The sequence below is a fragment of the Seriola dumerili genome, unplaced genomic scaffold (genome assembly GCF_002260705.1).
Source record: "Seriola dumerili isolate Sdu_G_001 unplaced genomic scaffold, Sdu_1.0 BDQW01000079.1, whole genome shotgun sequence".
Lineage (NCBI taxonomy): Eukaryota > Metazoa > Chordata > Actinopteri > Carangiformes > Carangidae > Seriola > Seriola dumerili.
The window spans coordinates 1,228,740-1,251,724 of record NW_019174334.1 but is presented as its reverse complement, the minus strand read 5'-3'; the positions used below and the strand labels follow the sequence as shown (position 1 = coordinate 1,251,724).

Sequence of the window (22,985 nt, the reverse complement as noted above, 5' to 3'; positions counted from 1 at the left end):
GAGTCAAATTTCATTTGCAATTAATCTATGAAACTTCTTTGTCCTGCTTCAGGATTAACTATTGATTAAAATTACTGATTTTAAATGCTGTCAGGTAAGTAATCAGCAATTTAAATATGATTGGAACATAGAGTATGTGGCTGCAGGTATTCATCTACACTAGCTAAAACTCAATGAAATGCAAAGTTCTAGAAATGCTAATAAATGCCTTCACACAGCAGTGGACCAAGGTCTGGAACATTCAATAATCAGAAGTGCGCCTGTCTGACGTGTGTTACTGAAAAAATATTCAGGGTTGGCATTTTTCCAGTGTTTGCTTGCGATCTGAAGGACAACAAAAAAAATAAAAAAATAAAAAACATGGTGAAAACTTTCAATGGAGCATATCTTTCATAGAAAGTGCTGAATTTGTGCTATAAACACACACACACCTCAATAGAAGGACACGCACAGCACTAAAATACATTACAGATCCAAACACTGAGGAGGCCGAGTCTGCGAAATTGGCCACGGTTTGCACAACAGCCAAAAATGTCCTGCTGGGACAATTCAAACAGCAGGAGAGATAGCAGTGGTCTGAAGAAGCTATAATGCAGTCACGGTTATATTATGTTAGCGAGATGAAATCCTGTCTGGGCTGCCGTGAGCTATGCACATAAGCAGTAGTTTATGATTATGCATCCATTTAAATACACGTTGTAATTCATGATAGTTATTTCGCCAATGATGAAGACTGTGAGAGCAGTCTTCATGTATGCTACTATTTTGCTCTGCTGCTCAATCTGTCTACTCCTGTGTGTGGAAACGTGACTGAGTTCCCCTGAGAGCTCATTTAAGAGAGAGAAGGAGAGAGGGAGAGAGTGAGAGAGAGAAGAGAGAGAGATAACTGTCTGAGAGAAAAAATGAGACAAGAGGAAGCTGGGAAACACTGGAGCAGGATTCAGCTTATCCAGGGGGCTTTCCCGCAGAAAAGTAGGAGATTCCTGGTAAATCTGGCTCATTAAAAACATTTTATTGATGCACAGGGGTGCAGAAGTAACGGTTTAACTAAAAACCTATAATAAAGACCACCTCCTGTTTTCATGACTCCTTACTTTTAGTACTTTTAGGCGGTAGTTAAGGTCAGAGCTGGGAATGGGTTCAAATGTAAAGGCATACTGTCCTTCCTTTAAAATCAAGGTTGTAAATCTAAACACAAAGTCTTCAACTGACAGCAATCATGTGTGATCTTTAGCCGTGTTTACTATTCATTTACTCGAGCAAACAGAACCCACTGTGCGGTGAAACTGCCCATGTTTACAGTGAATTACTTGCTTCGTTAGGCAACTGTGTGGACAACCTCATCCATCATCAATCAATAACATCTTTAAAGGAGATCTCAATGGAGCTTCCACTATTAGATAAAATGACTAATCCCAGCCATTGATTGGATTGTGGGCAATTTGTACATCAATAGCTCTTCATGTTCCTAGTTCCTTCGTGTAAGGTATGGGTATGTGTAACACCTAAGAGGTCAGAGGTGGAAAAGGAAGACCGATATCATCTCTTCCTCACCTTTGATGTCCTTCCCAAAGCCCATGGAGGAGGAGACGTTCTGGCCTTTGCTACTGGACTTTTCCTTCATCACATCATCATCGCTGGACACGTCACCCGGCGAACTGATCTTTTTCTTCTTCCTCTTTTTGTGGCGGGGAGGCAGCTTTTTGGGGAAGGCAAACATGGGAAAGATCACCAGCAGCATGGCTATGGCACACAAGAGAAAGCCACTCCACCTGAAGGGAAGAAAGAACAGATGGGTTGTAAAGGAAAGGTACATAGAGACATATGTGAACAGGCAGTCATACGGATGCACACGGACGCATATTTACCAGTTGCCAACAAAGCGAGGGTCACTCTGGTCTATGTTCACTACAGTTTTGGGGTCGACGTAGAAGCCGATGAGGACGCCACCCAGCAGGTAGCCAGCTGCAGGTCCCAGGGCTCCCATCACATACATGATGGCTAAAAAACAAAAACAAAATCAGTCAGAAACTTCAATCGAAAACCTGCATGTTTTTCCACTTTCCTCATTAATGCTCTTGATGACCTGATGTTACCTGTGACTGTTTAAAATCAGACCTGTGGGAGCTTTACATAACCCCTGATGGCATTGTCCACCAATTCAGAGCCCCCTGCACAGTGGGAACTCACCACCAGCCCTGAGGTCATTTCTCACATCTTTTCAAGAGTCTGTAATAACCGACCTGAAAGCTCCAGAGGTCTCTCATTGACCTGAGGGCGCGCCTGCAGCGCTCCCGCACCAGCAAACCTTAGAGCGAGCGGGGGCGAAACATTAACCCACGGGGGGTGGGGTGGGGGGGGGCGGTGGTTCTCAGACCGTCACCGAGGTGAGCCAATCACACTCTGTCACTTTGCCACAGGAAGGGAAAAGAAAAAAAAACTCATTAAAGTTAGATAACCTTTGAGTTGGACAAGTGGAAAAATCTCCTGCGGACATCCAGCAGAGACGTGAGTCAAAGCCATTTACCAGCCGTAATCAGGGGGCAAACTTTCTATAATTACACCTGGAACATTGCCGCTAGCTGTGAGGGTGTGTGTGCATGCATGAATGTGTGTGACAGACGGGAGGGACTGGCTCTTTATGATGGTTGAGTGTTTGTGAGTGAGTGTGTGTGTGTGTGTGTGTGTGTGTGTGTGTGTGTGTGTGTGTGTGTGTGTGTGTGTGTGTGTGTGTGCATGTGCATAAGCAATAAAATGTTTCTATGAATGACAAAATTCTCACCCACAAGTAGACTTTGTTATATTTTCATTTCAGTGGCAAAGTAGCTCCTGTTCTTCCATTTATGTCTCTCAATTGTTACTTTCTTGGATTGCTGGCACTGCACTCCATCAGCAGTGTGTGCACACATATGCACATTGTGTTTGTGCTGGTGTTTGTGGGAGAGTCCGTGTTCAGCAGGCGAGGTAGCAGGTGTGCTGTGTGTCCAGACCAACACTCACAATGTCTAATCTCTCCCCTGAGACCAGAGGAACACCTCCCTCCTGGCAGATTACATAATGCGCACACACACACACACACAGACACACACATAGACACACACACACACTTCTCCTCTATCAACAAAGTTTGTTTTTCTCAGAATGGGAGCTCAAAAGCCATTTCATCTCAGTCTGTTTCACCAAATGTTGCAGCTGCCACGCCAACATTTGCATATAACATTCTTACATCCCTAGTGGCTCCCATCTTTTACCACCCTCATTTTCATCCCAACATCCAACGCGGAGCACAAATACACATGTTCACAACTATAGTGAGATTCCAACAATATCCTAGAGCCCATATCCTTATCTAGACTTAATTAAATCATGGCTTTCTTGAATAGAACTATTGGGAAAAAGGGAGAGAGAGGAAAATATTGCTTTAAGAACAAAAGGCCCTTCAGCAAATCCTCTTATCAGCCTAATGCAGACACACACACACTCACACAAATGTACACACATGAACACAAAAATGCAATGGTCAATTCCCTGGACTCCAAATACTGGTCAGTCTTCTGAGAGTTTTTTTGCACACACACACACACACAGTATGTGCACATGCACGGCGTATACATTTGAAAACGTATATAAAACATGGATCAACGTGTGTGTGTGTGTGTGTGTGTGCGTTGCGTGTTCACCTGAGGGCCTATAGCAGTTTCATTCCTACAAAGCTAAACGAATCACTAAGATAAGCAGAGGTCTGTCACTCTTTCACTCCTTTCTCTCCCCATATCATATTTCATCTTTTTTAACTCCTTTCACTCTGATATTTTCTCATATCCTGCTCGTTGGAGAGTCAATTCACTGCAGCAGTCAAACCGTTACACAGTGTAGCAGGATATTACCACCGAGAGACAATAAACAATTAATTATACTTGGCAAGGACGGCAAGAGGTCCTATCTTATTATCTCCATCTTGAAATTAAAAACGTCTCATATAACTGAAGCTAACGAATCACACTTTTGTCCTACACGGCAAAATAATTTCCATCTATATAGCACAGAACATGGTCTGCAATATAAAGGCCGGCTATGATGCCGACTAGACCTTGACGACTGAGTTTTTATGATGAGTCTCAATCTCCTGCCTCCTGATTCAGCTTCAGAATTCTGTTGCAAATGTAAATCTGGACAAATCTAAATATGATCCTATAGTTTTGAGCTGGTTAATAAAGGAAATCTGAATAGCCTTGACCATAGAGTATGAATAGGATTATACGCCAGAATTGAACTAAACAACCATTTAAAAATGGGCATTCTTGCAGTGGAGGGCCACATAAAGAAAAGCCTATCAATGAATCAGTGTCATCATCTCACCCCGCAGACCGCTGACCATTCCTGTGCCTCAAATATAACACATTGTCATTTAAACACTCTGTGGCTTGAGCCAGTTACAGCAGGTGCACCCAGCCATTCGTTTTGTCAGGCAGAGGTTGAACACCAAGTATGGTCCTTTGGTTGCCCTCCATCCTCCCCCTTTGTCGGGCACCCAGGCAGGGACGGCCATATTTTATCCCCCTTGGGTGATTGTGTAAGCGTCTGTCTTGCCACTCCATCCATCACATTAACAGTGTTCTGCCCGACTGGAGGACGTGGGGGTGGGGGTGGGGTCATAAACTGTACCTGACTCGTTGCCCTACCCTGCCCGCTTGGCACCGAGCCGGGATAGTTTAGGATCAGTCGGGTGAGATGAAGGGATTGGAGGGCCGCGGCCGGGCTGAAGGGCGGCCAGGGCAGAGCCATCGGATTGAGGAATATGCTGGCACAGCAGCGGCGCTCCATCACACACAAACACACATGCTGCGATGGCAGACGTCAGTGGAGCATTGGGGGGGTGGGGGTGGGGGGGGGGCGCATGCCAATGAGGAACGCATGGCGCGCCACAGGCTCACTTTACTCAATTACGAAATAGACCTTCACCAGCAGCACGTGAAGGACAGTACATTATTGTCTTCATGACTTTCTACACGTGTGGAGGTAATGGATGAGCAGCTCTCCATAGCAGTTATTGGCTTTTCACCGTTCTGTTCTATGTTAAGTCAGCAGCTAAACTATCTACGTGGTCACTCAGCCTGACTTTCAATATGTTGTGGTGATTTTGTGCTGACTTTGTTCTATACATTGGAGCGCACATTATTATGCATGAATAGATACAAATTGAGGATGAAGTCACAAAGCGCGCAAGTTAACATGTCACAAACAGAATCCAATATCAGCAGAAAGATACTGATGAGGTTTGAGAAAAATGTTTATCGCAAGAGAATTGAAAAGAACTCATCAACGCGTCAATTACAACTCAGTGACTTCAACGTCAACCCAGGTCAGCCCCTCTCTGCATTTAAAGTACACACATGAACTCGTCCGTGCATGCACATTGGAAACAAGGAGGAGAAGATGCAAGGGCATCAAGGGTATGAGTGAAGGAGGGATAAGGTTAGGCAGTTTTGCAGCGCATCATTGACCCCAATTTAATGTTCAAGCTCCAGCGTTGGTGATGAATGGAAGAGGCGGTGTCAGGCAGCAGAAGGAGAGATTTACTCGACAATAATCCAGAAAGAGAAAAGGCAATAAAGCGGGATACGGAAAGAAATAAAAACTGATAAACTGAGAGGAAAGTGGCGGCAGAGAGAGCAAGAAAGAGAGAGAGACAGGAGACAAAAAAAAAAAAACAGATGGGATAGAGAAGAAACCGAATAACATCTCAGAGGGGACGCGAGGGTGAGGAGTGATGGAACATAAAGAAACAGAGGGAGAGGAGTCGGGCTGCAGTCTGTGGCGACTGATCCTGCCGTGTAACCGAGTGATAAAGCTTGCTCAGCAACATCCCTCTCATATCTAACCTTCAGGGACCAGCGCTGCTCTGTTGTCTCCACTCTGCCTCCTCCACACTCTGCGAGAGCTCTGCTCCTCCTGACTCTCTGTATTCATGAGCTGCACTGACTCATTCAGAGCTCGCCGGAATGAATGAGGGTGAAACAGAAAGAAGAGACAGAAAGAGGAGAATGGCAGTAAAAAGCATGAGAGGTGTGAATTAGATGTATGATTACAAGAAGGTAAATGCCCAGGTGGCTGCTGATGCTTTTGAATGGATGAAATTATCTACACAGCAGAGATATTGTATTGTTAATGGCATATTATGTAACTTTGCCCATCCTTTGTAGGGCTGTAATTAATTACTTTTTATTTGTGATTAATTTCATTACTTTTTTTTTTTGATTGAATGATGTAGTACATAATGAAATGTATTTATGTAAATGTGTTTATATGAAATATAAACCAGAGAAAAGCTGCTATTTAAAAGCAATTTTGCTCAATAAATTACTTTGAAAATTTATCAACACTTTCTGGTGATTGATCAACTATTTAAGTCGAGTTGCTGTTTAATTGACTATTCATGTCAGCTTTATAGTTGACAAGTATTCATTACAGATGATGATATTTTACACCTTCACACTAAGTTTTTTTAATCCTCAATGAAAGCAGAGAATTCTCTGAATATACGGCACCCAGCTGTTCCCATAGTCGCCTTGGCTGTGAATGGAATTTCAGGCATAACAATAAAATGGCGTCTGCTGTGCCGCCACCACCACCACCACCACCACCACCACCCCCAACCTCTCCTGACCTTCCGTTCCCCCCACCCCTCTGCGAGCAGCAGAAAATGAAGGAGGAGAGCGCCGAGCAACCGGACCTGATGAGAAAGCACATTGCACCTAATGAAGCAGCTCTCCGGTGGCCAAACTAATTACCACAGATTAATGATTTGATTTAATTACGTGGACAAAATAAAAGGACAGGATTTTCGCTGGCTTGTCAGAACACTGCGGGGTTAAGAGGTCGAGGCTACAATTCACGCGACAGAGGAATCAGTCAGTGTCAGTCTGCCCTTTGATCATATCTGCAACTCCACACAATCTGATTGCACGCACGACGTACATAGTGTGTTTAAGTTTATGTGCAGTAAATCTCACTTGTTATGGAATCTGTTTCCCTCTTGTCACTATCCTCCCATAAAACTCTGCAGAGGTATGAGCCTGGCTCTGTAATCCTTCTCCGCTCTGTGGCTGAAAACTTAGTTTCAATGAATTATGTAGCCCTCTTCCTGGCCATTAGCCCACAAAGCTCAGTCAGCCTCCAAACAAGTCTGGGAATGGATGGCAGGCAGCAACACGACGACCTTGGATTTGTATTCACTGCATTACGCTGGAGCCGTCTAATCTCAAAAAGATGCGATCACATTGTCTTCTCAGCATTACTCAAGAGCCGTGTCATGTTGATTTATGTAGCGTTGTGCATCACACATTACCTATTCACTCTGACCCGGGATAATAATCGATTTCCACATCGGCGGTATGACAGAGAAAATCTAAATGAGCTATAATCCTGCTTTATTTAATAACATCCACTTTATATGATATATCAGCACACACTTCAGAGTTCTGATTTGCTGCGCTGTACAGTCCAGCCCAACGCCTGAAGCTATTTGGGAAGTGTAGCTGCAGGTGACAGCTGTATGACAGATGATCTATGCGGCTGCTGCCGTTAGACAGAGGACAACAGAGAGGGACACCGCTCCATGTATTCCACTGTTATTGGGATCAATTCAGTCATGTGACACCCCTCACTCCGAGAGACAAGAGGAGGAAAAAGACAATGAAATAGGGGAACGACGGCATTGTCATAGCAACTTGCTGACAAAGCAGTGTCTTCTTACAAGTCCTAACCTTACAGTTTTACCCAGAGGGCATGCACAGAGACTATGGCCTCACACACACACACACACACACACACACACATACACAGACGCACACACACAGAGTAAGGGCAGTGAGACAAACTGCATCAACATGCATGCATACACAAAAACAAGAATGCAACATTGCGCGTCAAAAGGCTTGTTTTCTCGAAATCCATTCGCTTTGTGTTGACGATCTCTTTCGTCATGCATCATGTTTTGAGTCCCAAAACTAATACAATGTTACAGCAACTACTTCCTAGAGCGCAATTCCAAGTGCAAATTCTCATTCAAAGCCTTAGGACAGGGCTCGTCTTTGCATGATTGTGCATGTCCCTGCATTCAGCATCAGGTGAAGAATGCATAAAAAAGGTCTGTATGGGTACTTGTACAAGTTCTTCCTACAGAAAAAGAACGGTGAGGGAGGAAATGAGATGGAAATCAAGAGAGGATGAGGAGGGAAAGTCGAGGTAGGTGGTAGGAAATGAAAGAGAATGAAGTGTGATAGAAAAAGAAAAGCTGCTGCAGTTTCCATTAAGTAAAAGACATAAACCACTTAACTCACCGAATGTAGTTCGGTCAGATAGTTGCACATAGATGGATACACACACATACACACAGTACAGAGGCCTGTTTTGGGGGTGATTAGATTAGGGGGACTGATGTAGAATTATAATCCAGATCCCTTTGACCAGCCACTGGCACATTAAATCACATGAAAGTACATTTGAACAGCCACACCAGCACATACTGTACGAAAACAGACAGACTGAACACACGCACTGTCGGAAGCCAGACACAGTCACGCAGCTCCACTGTGCTAGAAACAGATCATAAAGACGTTGTTCTGCCATGTATGTAAGACAGCAGACATTGCTTGTGTGATAATATAGAGATAGAGGTTTTCTAGCGTTACACTAGTCAGTTTGGTGCTTACATTCTGTTCAGGCACCCAAACAGAGCGCAGCCTCAGCAGGTCTGTGCACACACCGATCGGAGACTGATCGGTGTGTATCCGTGAACTATTTTGAAATAGTTCATCCTGAAGCATCAGTAATGTGATTTAAAACTTGTTTTGTAGTTCCGGTTACTTTCAATGACTTCGTGGAGTGACTAAGTCAAAAAACAAACAAAACAAACAAAAAAAACTGTACACTTGCAAATAATGTGAACTTAATTCACTACAAAGAAATCCTTTTTCTTTCCTATTCTGGAAAATATGTTTTCCTTAAACTGCAAAGCTTAAAACTGGAACAAAACCAGAGCATCAACTCTTGAATAAGATGTGGACTATTCTGTTAAAATAATTCATTTTTAACTTGCTGAATTACTGCAATGCTTTACAGCAAGACCATTTAATCAGAAGTAACAATTGTGGGTTTATGCTGAAGCCGGTGAACCACAATATCAACCCAAAACTTTAGCCACCATGAGCTACTGGCTATACCAGACCGAGAACCGCTACAGCAGTAAAGACTCTGACTGTATTGAACTGAGCAGTGGTGCCTTTTATTGCATATAAATTCAACTTTTTATTTGAAAAAGGGTTGAATGTGCAAGTTCCTCATTAAAATGTTACAAACGATCACTTTAATCCCATTTTAGAACCAACCCTATACTTAAGTAATAGTAGATTTAGGGGTGGTTCACTAAAACAAGAGCTTTAAGTTCCACCATCTCTAGGACAAAATAACACACATGCTCGCTGTCATCAAGACAGCTAACAGAAGTTTTAAAAAAATAATAATAATTATAATCAATTTTGTCTAATTAACACGCAAATGTATGCAGCAAGGCGTAAATCTAATCAGATGATCCACTTCCTATGGGGTGCCTGTGGTGTAAATATGAAGTTTCTACTATGTATCATTCTCATTGTGTTCAAGAATATGTCTACAGAGTCACAGAGTCACTGAGTTCAGCATAATGTCCTGCATACCGTGGCGGCCGGACATAAAAATTGATTATATTTGATCACTAAAGCTTTGTGAGGGCTTGGACATAAAATCCTGAGGCATTTATTTCACTGCTGGAAGAGCAGACTGCTCTAAAAAGTAGGGGCATATTATGGATTATTTTAACGACAGGTCATTATTTCTTCAAATGAGCACATTGGCCGAAAAGATGAGAATCTAATCTATCAATATATAGTACGTTTTCATATTCATGTAACATTTAATAGAAGTATCAGTCTTGAACGTTGTACACGGTGCTGGCATCCCACAGGAAGAAGAGTGGGTGGTACAAAGCTAAGTATGAACTTCAAGTACAGTAAAGTGCAGGATGTGGTGAATATTTTAATGGATTAAGTACTGCAAAGAACTTTGATCCTGTTGTGTAGTTTAGTACCGACTGGTACAGCCAATAGTCTAGAGTTTAATCAAGCGCAATTGACTCCTAAGAACCTAAAAGCCTTTCTGATTCAGAAATCAACATTCAGGCCACCCATCAGGCTTTTACAAGACTTTCCCTCCAGGCGTTACTGATCTAAGCCCCTTAAGAAAAAGACATGACTAGTCACAAGGGGCGTAAAGGAGTTGATCGGCATGCCTTTCCCACCACCCGCCCACCCCCTCTTATGTTCTTCTTCTGTGCAGTAAATTCTGACCCAGACACCTTTTGTCTCATCCAGATGCGGGTGGCGATGTGGTGTGTGATTAATGTGGTGAGAGACACAATAAGAGCAGGTGAAGATGCAGATCATAAATCTATTGCACATGCTCCAGTGGAGTGATAAGAATCCCGTCACTCTTTTTGAAGGAAAACTAACAAACGCAAACTGTGCTCTCCGTCATATTTAGTACTAAAAACACCTAAACTCCTCACTGCAGGACAGACAAGCCCAGATATTTGTCACCCGAACAGCACACTGTGATCAATTTTGCATGCAAGCTGCCAGGCTCTCCATGCAGGGGTTCCCCAAGCTCACTTTGCTAAATCAAATATTTAGAAAATGAGAGGAAAGACAATGGAGGGGTTTTTCTCTATTTTTAGTTGCTCCCACGCTGCAGGAGAGGGGGGGAAGGGGGGGGGGGGGGGTTGTGGTACAGTAGTCAGCCAGCCAGTGAGGCAACTCTTCCATCAGCCATTTGACATAAGGCATAACAAAAGCAACACTGCGTAAAGATATGCATGAAGGATATTATTAACTGTTCTAAGCAGACATAGCTCAACCAGAGACCTATGAGACCTCCCATCAGCTTCCAGTTTCTAGCTTGCGAGGCTTTTCCTGCGGGACGCGATTCGGCCGCATCCTTCGCATTACAACTTTTGTGCGCGTCAGACGGGGTCACGGGTCCTAACTCTGACACCCGAATGACCGTTTTCTGCTGATTCCGTTGCTGGCCTCAGGCATCTGGGCCTGCACCGACAGCAGGGGAGCCGCTAATCTGCTGCTGCTGACGTCTACCAGAATCCACTCAAGGGGAACGAAGGCTGGGGAAGAGTACGGCTGCATGAAGAAATCTGAAAGGCAAAATCTACTAAATCCCGAAACCATTGTGATTTACGTTGAGTGAAACTGTTTTGTTTCGTTTTTTTTGTTGGTGACTTTTTTTTTGTACATATTTGTATTCAATTTTATTCTATTGCTTCAGAATGCATGGGCCCCGTTATACTTACTTGCAAGTCTAGTATTTTATTGTTTTGTCTTCCGACTTTTATGATGTCGATGCTGTTGAGATCACCATTGGAATAAAAGTTGCAGTTTTCTGACCACCTCCCTACGATACCACTATAACAGAGACTACATGCATCTGTCACTGACTGATAAGGTAGCATGCTCAACCAGGGCTAGTTATTGTTCTCAGTAAAAAAGTCCATTGTGAGGCGCACCTGATAAAGCCTGCGGCAAACAACGCTGTACGTAGCTGTTTTTATTTAATAAACATGAACTACTGAAGGCTGTTGATGCGAGTGAGCGATGATTCACTTGATTTCAGTGTCACGCGAAAGGTATTTCTGCTTTGCATGTAGCAGCCCTATTTTTAATGGTAGTCTAGAGTTTGTTTGCTTTTGTTGTTTTGTTTTTTTTTGAGACACGTTCTCACCTTCTATGCCATTGTTTGCGTTATTTATTAAACAGCTGGAAATCTCTCTCACTCTTTCTTCTTCTTCCCTTTTACATCGCTTCACTTTCTAATATCTCTCAGAAGTCTTTCCCCCACTGCAGCATTTAGTCAATCCTTTTTTCTCTCAATTGAATTGTCTAATCCATCATCTTTTGGGGATTTTCCTCCTAATCCATCTTTCTTTGTGACTTTTACTCCCATTACCTTTTACATAATTTGAACAAATACACCATTTCTATCGCGTACCGAGCTAACTGCCTGTGATGGATGACTGAAAAGGGCCATTTCTTACTATTTCTGGCAACCAAAGCCCCACTGGAGGTAAAACAGCTTAAAGTGCAGGTCAGTGTGTACCTTGGAAATGTACAGAAAATGTCACACAAGCAAGGCAACAACAAGGGACAGAGAATCCACTGTTGAGCTTGACATTCCCCCCCCCCCACTTTCTGGCCGCGCTGTTAAGTCAACAACCTTAACCGGTTAAGGTTTAAAAAGGCCTTTCTGGGTGAAAATGCACCATGTTGTGGCTTTAGAGCTTTGTCAAACAGGATGAGTTATTGTAGAGAGGAAGACTGGGCGCTTACCTCGGTCAGTTTACAAAAACATATGCGGTTATTATGCCTACACACGCCTCGTTCTCAACTTCTGCTTTAAGGTGTACACAATCCAGCCAATCTGATCCCCAAAACGCACCAGCAGTGTGCTCTCAAATGTCAAACACACAAGTCTGTTTCCACTCTGTGCGTTTGTCTATGTGTACATATTGTTGCAGCATCTGAGAGGGTGGCAGATGATCTTTCAGCTGATTAGTGGCCATGTATGAGGCATCTGGAGTGGGGGTATAACCGCAAGGCATCCTTTATCATATTTACCTCTGCTCTTCATGCCTGTATGTGTATTTTACAAATTACTGTCCTGTGTAAGCTTCATTTCCTTGGCAACAATAAGAAAAAATTGGATTTACTGGTATCTTGAAGGATAAAAGGCTAAAAGAATATATATTCCTCAGATCTTATGTGATCTTAACCATGAATCTGGAACATTTTGAATTCTGTTCATGTGAATATGATCATTGTGGCAGAACACACGATAATAGCACAGTCCTGCTTTCGTTTTACACACCGCTTGGTGTTAATGCAGGTAAGAACAGGCAAGAAAAGGACTCAACACACTCTTCTGCAGCGGTGGTGCCTCCTACACACTGTGACAGGGAGTGTATGAAGCCATTCTCCACGTTGATGGGTCAGACTTCTCTCTACACACAAGCACAGATGTTCAAATGCCGCTGCACGCTTGCAGGAAAACCAAGTGCACCGTTTTGCAACACAAAGCTCCACCTCCTGCAAACTCTTGCGCTCACAACCCCCAAAAACCTAAACCCACCCACCCCCAACTCCCAAGGTGCACACACACACACATATATGCACACACCCCCACTGGTGCAAGCACCCTGCAAACTCAACAGCTGCTCTTCCCCATTCACACCATAGATCATCCACCAACAACTAGGCGCCCAAAATGTAAAATGCACAGGAACAAAAGCCTGAAAGAATTAGCATTAGACTAGGAGGCTTTGAAAAGTACCTGTATCCAGCTATTAAAAGAATCCTACTGTGTGCTTTTTAAGAAACTATTAGACAGCGCTTTCTCCCCAACTTCCTACTATGAGCAAACATTCGCTAACATCTGCGGATGACTCTTTGTCCAAACACTGTCTCTCCGGTGAGCTATATCGCAGTTAGATGTTAGCCCATTAGCCTGCGTTATATAATGCAGAAACCAGCTTAACGCTACATTTAGTGGCGTAACAGAGCCTGGCAGAGCCGCTGCGACAGACAGATGAATGTGCACGGTGGAATTCTCCACGCTCTGTGTACGCCTGTCAGGCAGCATTTTTTTTTTTTTGGTTTTAGCGCTTTTTTTTTTTTTCAGCACGTCCATGTGCATGTGTGTTTGCATGTGCATGTGTGTTTGCGCACGCAGCAGTGATCCCACAGGGTGAGGTCAGGAAACGTTTAGTGCCATCCATCTCCCGAAGAGTGAGGTCCTGTCCCTCCAGGAGGCTCAACACAGATGGGTCTGCTATGTTCAGCCGGCACAGTAGAGCAACAGCTGAAGGTCAGGAGGGGACAAACACCAATTTAAAAAAAAAAAAAAAAAAAAAAAAAAAAGGAAAAAAGAGACATCCAGTGTATTAAAACATTAGTGAATGAAGTACATACTATAAAAGAAATGCTCAAATTTTTTCCCCCATTGTGAGCAAATGTTTGGATGCCCATATGGTGAAGAGATTAGTGAACATTATCCTCATATTTGAACAATACCACAGCTTTTTTTTTTCTTTTTTTTTTTTTTTAATACTCCACATGTTCTTACACTTATGTAAATGCCATTAACACTTCTCCCTCCAGCAGCCCTGTCTCTCTCAGTCTCCATCTTTGCAGCACAGGGGTCAAGGAGAACAATAGCTGGTCCAGTACTCTGAAGGCATAAAACTAGAATGGAGGATTTTTTTTTCTTTTTTTTTTTTCTTCATCTTTGAAGCAAAACAACACTCCTAAAGGCTGAATCAACATGGTGGGCAGACTAAGCAAAGGAGATAAAAAGCCCCAGAGGGAGAGAAGGGAATGTAATTCAGCTTGAGGTAGATGTACAGGCTGTCTCTGTTCAGTATATGCAACTATTTGATCAACTGAAAGTTGACGCAGGTCGGATACGTCGAAGCCCAAGACATCTCAGTCAACAGTTAGTCTTTTTGGGGAATGCAGTGCCCGAAAGCAACAGTACCCTCTGCCCCGATAGCCATCACGGGACGTACTGCAACCCTGGCAACAGATAAACATCTGGTCATTACCGAGAACAACTTATTTCCTGAATGGACACAACATGCAAAAGGAAGGGGATGTTTTTCCTGTCACAGTGCCGATTAACTTAATCAGAGAAAAGTAATCAGGGAGGCTGCAGGTTTTGGAGCGCTTTCAGCCAGCAGAGATAAAAAGGTAAAAGGACAACTCAAGTGAAGAGGGCTCTTCTTTTTTTTCCCCTTTCAGAGATGTGGCAGGTCAGGGGAGATATAAGCTATGTTAAAAGCTATCCATCCAGACAGAAAATGAAGTGAGAGAAGAAAAAAAAAAAAATAGGATGCTAATTGCAAGTTAAGACGTCACATTAAAATGTGAATCGGGTTCATTTGTGAATGAAGCACTGTAACTGACAGATGCTGTTTAGGTGGTCATGTAATCCTGAGATGTTCAGTAACTAGGATTCATGGCGATTCACGGGTGGGGCAGGGAAATGTCTGAGCTCTTTGCAGTTACTATACAACATCTGGTCAAACACATAAACCAGCCCGCAGTAAAAATCAATCACTCCGAAAATGTGAATTACATATTTTTTCCACGATAAAAAAAAATATGAGAAATAGCAACACTCTGCAGCAGTTTCTATGCTGTGACAATTAAACCACTTCAAAGCTATTTTTAGGCCATTATTTAATTTCAACCTGAGCCCTAAAAAGCCAGGGATCAAGGAGGATTTGGTGAAACAACATGGACCAAAGAGCCAGCAAGAACAAAGAAAAAAATGTCCATTTATTTCCCCGCACAGCTGAAAACAAAAGGTTTCTCATGGTTCCTGCTATCACAAAAAAAAAAAAAAAAAAAGCTCTTGAGGCATTTCCCCAGGAACCTTCCCACACTATCAAAACAACCCGGCCACAACACTGAAAAATAGCCACTAGTCATCGGCCGGAGAGGTTGAGCAACGACTACACTATAGCTGCTGTGCCTAAGGCCCCTGCCTCTAGAAACAAACTCCCACACCTCTCCGTCTTATTCCATTGCTCCTACTCTTCCCGCAGACAGATTTAAGAGAAGATTATCTGTAAGGAATGCAGGTTGGTGTAGAGAACGAGAGCGGTGAAAAATTTTAAAAGCACAGACAGAGTCATCAGTGACACAGGCTCCGCCACAGAGGGGTGAGCGCTTCACAGGGGAGTCGTAGTAGTAGTAGTCAGAGCTGGCAGCCCCTGCAGTCTGCAGCTAAAAAGGCTGCCTGCTGCTGAGTAACCCTGAGGGCCTGCGTGGCCAACAGGACCGTGTGGGGGTGGGGGGGGGGTGCGATATTTAAAACCTCTGTGAGCACAAGTCAAGGGGACAGTGATGAAACAGGAACAGCCTTCTTTCTATATGAGTGCCAGCCTCTGACGGGGCCAGACGTGTACCCTAACCAGTCCCTGAAATGCGATCGTTCAGCCTGGAGGGGGCAGACAGAGAAGGAGCGGGGAAAGAGGGGGGGGGGGGGGGGTGGGGGGGGGGGGGGTCTCTGGGGACTTGTGTGTTTGAGCCTGTGTGTGCTCAATCTGCATTTGCTTTGGCTGCTGCTGAGCAGAACAGGACACGCCATTTAATGAAATTGACTGAGTGAGCGCAGAGGGGGTGGTGCCAGGGCCTTGGCTGATGTGAATCACAAAAAAATAAAAATCAGTGAGGTTTGACTGTAAAGTAACTGTTCACTCCTAATTTTTCTCCTCTAATCTGGAGCGACCACACATTGCACACACACGTACACACAGACACACTACAGGAGAGAGACTGAGAGCAACTGTTCTTTCTAAATTTGTCAGAGAGAGCAGAGAACACACCCCTTGTGCTTATGCGAGCATGTGAGTGTGTGTCCGTGTGTATCAGAGAGCGCAGAAGAAGACCAGTGTTCAGGCTGTCTCCCTGCGGGTGTTAAAGCTCTGCTCTTCCTAAACTGGGCACCACCTCTTTTTCTCCTCCTTAGTAAAAATACACAGTCCTCTACAGTCCCAGTGTGTCGAGCGGGGGGCTACGTCAGAAGGCCTCGGGTTTTCATGAGTATCTAAGAAAACATTAATAATGCACAAGCACCAATAACACACACTGTCATCTGCGTTGGAAAGTAGTTAATGCAGAGGCAGGGAGACAGTGTTGGCCAGGAGGAATTAATTAACCTTATCCTGCATGTAGAGAGGGCGGCATCTTTGCATACAAACAGACTGCAAAGTCTAGACAATAAAAAGGTTATAAAGGAACAACAGTGCATAAACAAAGGGCTATAATAACAGAGGAAATTTCAGGTGTATTTTTAGTGCGAGCTGCGTTTATACGCCGCCTCTGAAAGGTAATGTGGACACGCAGACAGCAATCTAATCAGACCTGACTGCTCCATTCATTCCACATCAATAACCGCTTCTCAGCATCATTAGCTTGTAAATCACAGGGGCGATCAGTGGAAAAAAAAAAAAAAAAAAAAAAAAAAAAAAAAAAACAGAAAACAACTGCCCCCTCCTCATAACCGGAGGTCACAGCCATTGTCAAAAGTTTGGAGAGGATCTTCAAATTAATGAGGAGAATCTAGATTATTGATCATTTAGATCTGTGGGTCATTGTGTGGCCAAAATAAGATGGAGATTGTGACAGATTGCTGGAGATTAAAGATATTCGTGAAAGACGGAGTCAACAACAAAACCAGAACATAAGACAGGCAGTGTTTCAAATAAGTTTGTCTTCAGTTTATCTTTTACTATTTATAGGGCTGAAACCTCTATCTAATGCGACAAGCCACCTTCACGCAAGATGGAGTGGCTGCTCAGAAAAGGGCATAGACAAATGTTCACCATAGTAACACCAAGAAATGTATATTGTAAATCTGTCAGAGCAGAAAAGAGAGACAAGGGGGAAGGAGGTGGATGTGCACAGGGTGCCTACACTCCGAGACATGGGCTTCCATTTCTTACGTAGAGAACCACGATAAAGCAAAAAAAAAAAAAAATCCTTCATAAAAACAAAAAGATCTGCAAAGCCAAGTGACCTATACACCAATTTCACCATTGCTCACAAACTATAGCACAAGAGGTAAAGTTCAGATGCTCATTACATTACCATAGTGACGTGGGGCCAGAGTTGGGAATTGGGGTGACGGGACAGAGGGAATGCCCTACTGTGTATGTGCATGCGTAGACAAAAGATCTTGACATACTGACAAAAAAACAAACAAAAAAAACACATACACACTAACACACACACACACACACACACACACACACACTGTTCCTCCCTCTCCAAGGACACCAGAAGTACCCCTCAGTGTAAATTGCACTGTCCTACAAAAGCGAGCAACTCCTCCCCTCTGAGCCAGAGCAAATTGAGATGGGGGTTTACATTAATGGGTTTGGAGGGGGTGAAAAACCACCGCAAGGTAAGTGTGGGGGAAGCCTCCTGAAGGTATGGGTATCTGCACAAAATTATGTTGAGAACACGAGGAAATGGATTTTAGGGTTTCTGGGTGAGCAGGTTTAACAGTGCTGGCTCTCATTCTTCCTTGTTTGTAGATTTCTTTTTAATCATATATTTGTGTGTATTTCTTAAGATTGTCAAAGAACAAATATTTTTGAGTGAACTGAAGGATTCCCTCATTGTTTTAAATTCTCATAGCCTGCGGGTTCCATTCAAACAAACACGAAAGCAAAATGATAAATGGCGAGCAACGACCACCTGGACTCCTTGACCTGAGGTTCATTCCTGAGAATGTCAAAAATGTACCTAAAACACCTGAATAATGAAACTGGAGCTCCGTTACCATGGTTATTTTGAGTGAATATCAGAAACGCAAATCAAGGAAAGTTATCCCCCACTTGTCTGCTCACTCTGACATGTCTGAACATGTCTCTGTTTTCCCAAACAATGCATTGCTGGAAGGAAACAGATTATCCCTCAGTGAATTCTCTGAAAATAGCCATCAAGGTCACTGGAGCAAGTGCTCTTGATGGATATCTGTAAGGAGGGGAGGGACTCGGTGAGCCTCACGAACCCTTATGCATTTTGCTCTGGAGTACCTTGCCAAGGTGAGGGCAGAGCAAGTTGCTGTTTGAGGTTGTTTTTCCTCCTTGTTTTCCTGGCTGGTTCAATAGCTATGCTGCATTGGCTCCCCGTGACGCAGGGATCTGATCAATACTGGGTCTCGAGGGCAGCGGAGCAGCCGGCGAGAGGACTCGACAGCAAATATGCTCCATAGGCTGTGCAATGTTGTGATGAAGGGATGGTGTCAGCACTGTGGCTAATGCTGTGCAGCCATCTCAGTGTTGTTTTTTTTTTTTTTTTTTTGTACAACTGAGTGCAAGCATTCCTCCTCACACAGATGTACACAGATAAAGATTGGCCGACATGCACATCCAAGATGCACCTATGCAAATGACGCACACTGAAATAATTAGTCCGCCACAATACAATTTAAGTCATTTATCAAGCTAAAACACAAACATTAAATGGTTCTAGCATCTGATATGAGAGGATTATGTCAACGTTGAATTGAATACTTTGGGGTTTTGCACTGTTGGTCAGACAAAAGAAGCCGTTTGAATATAAAACCTAAGCTCAGTATTGTAACTTGTGATGCTTTTACTATTTTTTAAATTTTCTAGATTGAATATGTAATGGATTAATCGAAAGAAAGAAATCAATCATAGATAGATCAAATGGATAATAACCATTTGGTGGAGCCCTATGCAAAAGGTCAGTGGGACAGTGACCATCTGTGTGAGATACTGCACCAGATTGAGGGGTGCCCCATGTCCCAATAACCCAACTAAAGTGTGAAGGCAGACAGAGGGGATTACTTCTGCAATCATGATCTACTCCAGGAGCTATGCAGAGTATGTGATATTTATATACATGCAATAATTCATTCATCCATTCAGGGCACAACCATTAATGCCAGCGGAGCCCGATCATGCCAGATAAATTACATGATACCTGAAATGTTGAGGAGATGTCTGAGCGATTAAAGGAGGAATGCAGCTTTACAGGAGTGTAGAAAACAATCTGCTAACACTTAAACACAGCAGAACCTTGTCTTTTTTCTGGCTAAACATGAGAGCATGTTGCTTTACTGCTGCCAGCCGTCTGTGCACGCACACACACACACACACTCCTCAGGACACAGCAGTATTTTGCGCATGCACACACACACACACAGAGATACACAATACTGGACTATTAATCATAAGCAACCTAGTTCTGCTTCTCGCCCCACACTCCTCTCTCATGTGCTTGTGGCCCAAGGTTGACGTTGCAGTCTCTGTATTTACCTCAGTGTGGTGCAGAGGTTGCATGCTGGTGAGATTAAATCAAAAAGGACAGAGAGCTGGGGGTGGGTGAGTGCATTGTTGAGCCCTGCGGGTATACATACATGCACATGCACTTCCTAGTAAACATCAGCAACACCAAACCAGTCAAAAGCTGTCCTCTCAATTTATCAAAATGCAAAAATCCAATCCATTTTGAATGGAAATGAAATCAGCTCATTCATAAATGTATAATTGGACAACTGATGCTAACTGTGTTAGAGACCACTAACTCTAACTCAAGAGCTCTGCATCCTTCCAGTCACACACCACACTTGCATAGTTTGCACTGCGGAGCAAGACTAGTGGAAGTCTAAAAAGCAGACGGGTGTCTGTATTTATTCAAATAAATTCAGCAAATCTGGCGTATGTAGAACCACCTAATTACTTTGTCCTCTAACGGAATTTCTATAACTTTTTTGTAAATGTCAGTCATAAGCAAGGAAAATATAAATGTATTACAGGATGGAATTGACTTATTCTCTCTGACACACCATTAATCTAGCCTCCTGCTCAGCTGCTGCTACATTCAGGTTGGCTTACCCAGGTAGAGAGATGCATTTTCTTTCTTCACATTGTCATCCAGGTAGGTGGGCCCCAGGGTGTAGATTGGCGTTGACCCCATGCCCACAAGTATCTGGGCACAAATGAACAGAGCCACATACAGGTTGTGCTCATTGCCCTCCTGGTCGCGAGGGCACGATGAAACGTCGAGCAGGTCACGCCCACTGTTGTTGCCACTCTGACAGAGGCCTTCGTGACCCGCTGATGAGTTCATCTCCTGGATCTGGTAGGGTGGTGAGATGAAGTGGGGCAGGGAAAACAACGCCGCCCCAACAGCGATGACCACACCACCCACAGCCAGCCAGCGCGGCCTCTGACCTCTGCCACCGAAGTAGGAGATGAAGACCACCACCAGCAAGCTGCCGATGTCGAAACAGCTGACCAACAGGCCGGACTCTGAGCTGCGGAGACTGTAACGCTTCTCAATGGTGGTGATGACGCTGCTCAGGTAGCCCGAAACCATCAGGGACTGAATGAAGGTCAGGTAGCACATGCAGAACAGGAAGCAGCGCGAGTCCCTCAGGATGACCCGCACATACTTCCTGGCTGGGATGTGGATAAGGCGGGTAAGAGAGAAACCAAGTTTTTTGCCTCCAGAGCCAGCCCCCCTGTGGCCCTCCACAGGCAGAGAGCTGCTGAGCCCCACCATGCTTGAGACAGAGGGGGAGAAGTCTGTCCTGGAGGAGGGGGACTCTGCTTGGCTCGAGTCTGGGGTTTTAGGCTGGAGCTCGCTGCTCTCGTCTACGGCCACACAGGTGTGGTTAGTGTTGACCAGCCGAGGCTCCGCCGCCTTCCGATCCGGTTGACAGGGTCCATTCAGGATGGGTAAGCTTTTGGACTTGAAGCAGTTCTCTGGGTCCATGTACTGGTCCTGGAGCTCACGGATCTCCAGAGACTCAGACAGGTCACTCCCCGTTTCATCATTGTCCGACGAAGTCATGGCGCAGCTGGACTTTCAGGGTTCCTTCGGCTCCTGGCTGTGCTGACAAGTCAGTCGGTAACTAGTGCCACATGAGGACACGGTGGAGCTGCTGCAGGGCTGGATGCTTGAGTAAAAACTCTGCCCTGCCAGTAAGGACTTGGGCGGACTGAACCCCTCTAGTTATGTGCATGTTTTATTCCACATCTCTATTTACAGCAGCGCTGTTCTGTCACAAAAAGCCTGTATCTCAGCACAACATCAGGGCCAAAATATCCTTGAAAGCCACTAAACAATGACAGTGGTAGAGAACATCAACTTCTTTAGCTAAACACTTAAGAATATTGGCTATGGACTGATTTGTTTACAGTAAATAGCCTATAAGGTTATAAAACATGTAAATAATAAAAAAGGAGTTGTCTTTACAGTGATCCCATAATTTAGGATCCCATGTTGATGTTGATTTTATGGCTCTTTGTTAGATAGCAACCTTGATTCAGTGGGTTTTTTTGTTTCCTTTGTCCCATAGCTGTGCAGCATCCTAGAAATAAGATAAAAACATGAAATGAAAACATTAGCAAATATTAAAAAAAGGTTGTCACTTTCAAATATATAAGTTGTATATCTACAATATCTAAGGCTTTTTTTTTTCACTTCTGGCATTCTGGTAAATATGTCCACACTGGATTAAACTGGTCCCTTCATATCGCTAAATTGCTAGACACTAGAAAAATAGTCCATCAAAAAACATCAAATAATCAACACGAACAAACCCTGAACTGAGCTCCGTCAGGTTCTCATCTATAAATGTGGAACCAGTAGCGTTTGCAGCCTGTTTGCAAATGTCTGAGTATTGTGGAATGTCTTTTGTTTTGATCTGATTTTATGTGGAGTTCTTTTTGTTTGTCGTTGTTTTCTTCCTATGGACCACCCCACGAGCTATGTCCTTAATAAATGAATGAAAAACAACTGTATGGGTGTCACGCTGTCGCAGCGCTTATGGCAAAATAACACCCAGCTTTCCTTTGTCAAAACGAGAAATATACCAAGAGAACAAAAGACCACGCTGTCCACAAACGTCTCAGTTATTACTTTGAAAAGAAATGAAAACCCCGATTCAACACGAGACATTTCTGAAATTAAGCAACAACAAGTCTCGGGCCTCGAATACAACGACAAGTAATAATATTTGACATAACTTCTAGGAAAGGCTGGAGGTGTAGAAGGCTGTAATACTCACACAGGACAGAGGGAGGTAGCCTGTTGTTCTCGCGGAGCGGCCACTCACTGAATGAAATCTGTTAGATGTGGATGGCTGCTGGTGCTTGTGGGCAAGTGATGCCTTAAATGACTGTCGGATATTGTGAAATTCGGAGTCCAGAGCATCGAGAAAGTGAAAAAAAAATGGAAATGCGTCCAATTTTGAATACGTCAACTCACGAGACTATAAAAAAAAATGAAAACGTGAAAAAGTGATGATTACTCGATTTAATTTAGCAGAAAAATATG

At 43.7% G+C, this 22,985-nt stretch overlaps 1 protein-coding gene across 1 annotated transcript in view; it reads right to left on the bottom strand.

Annotated features, from left to right (window-relative positions):
• The window catches only part of slco5a1 (solute carrier organic anion transporter family member 5A1), a 51,266-nt gene extending 28,508 nt beyond the window's left edge, over window positions 1-22,758 (bottom strand). Inside the window, exons 1-4 of the mRNA XM_022744218.1 lie at window positions 22,717-22,758; window positions 20,537-22,017; window positions 1,869-2,001; window positions 1,555-1,772 (exon numbers count right to left, since the gene is read on the bottom strand). Coding sequence (XP_022599939.1) covers window positions 1,555-1,772; window positions 1,869-2,001; window positions 20,537-21,497 — 1,312 coding nt within the window. The 5' untranslated portion in view covers window positions 21,498-22,017; window positions 22,717-22,758. The remainder of the gene's footprint in view (window positions 1-1,554; window positions 1,773-1,868; window positions 2,002-20,536; window positions 22,018-22,716) is intronic.
• Window positions 22,759-22,985: the final 227 nt, after the last annotated feature.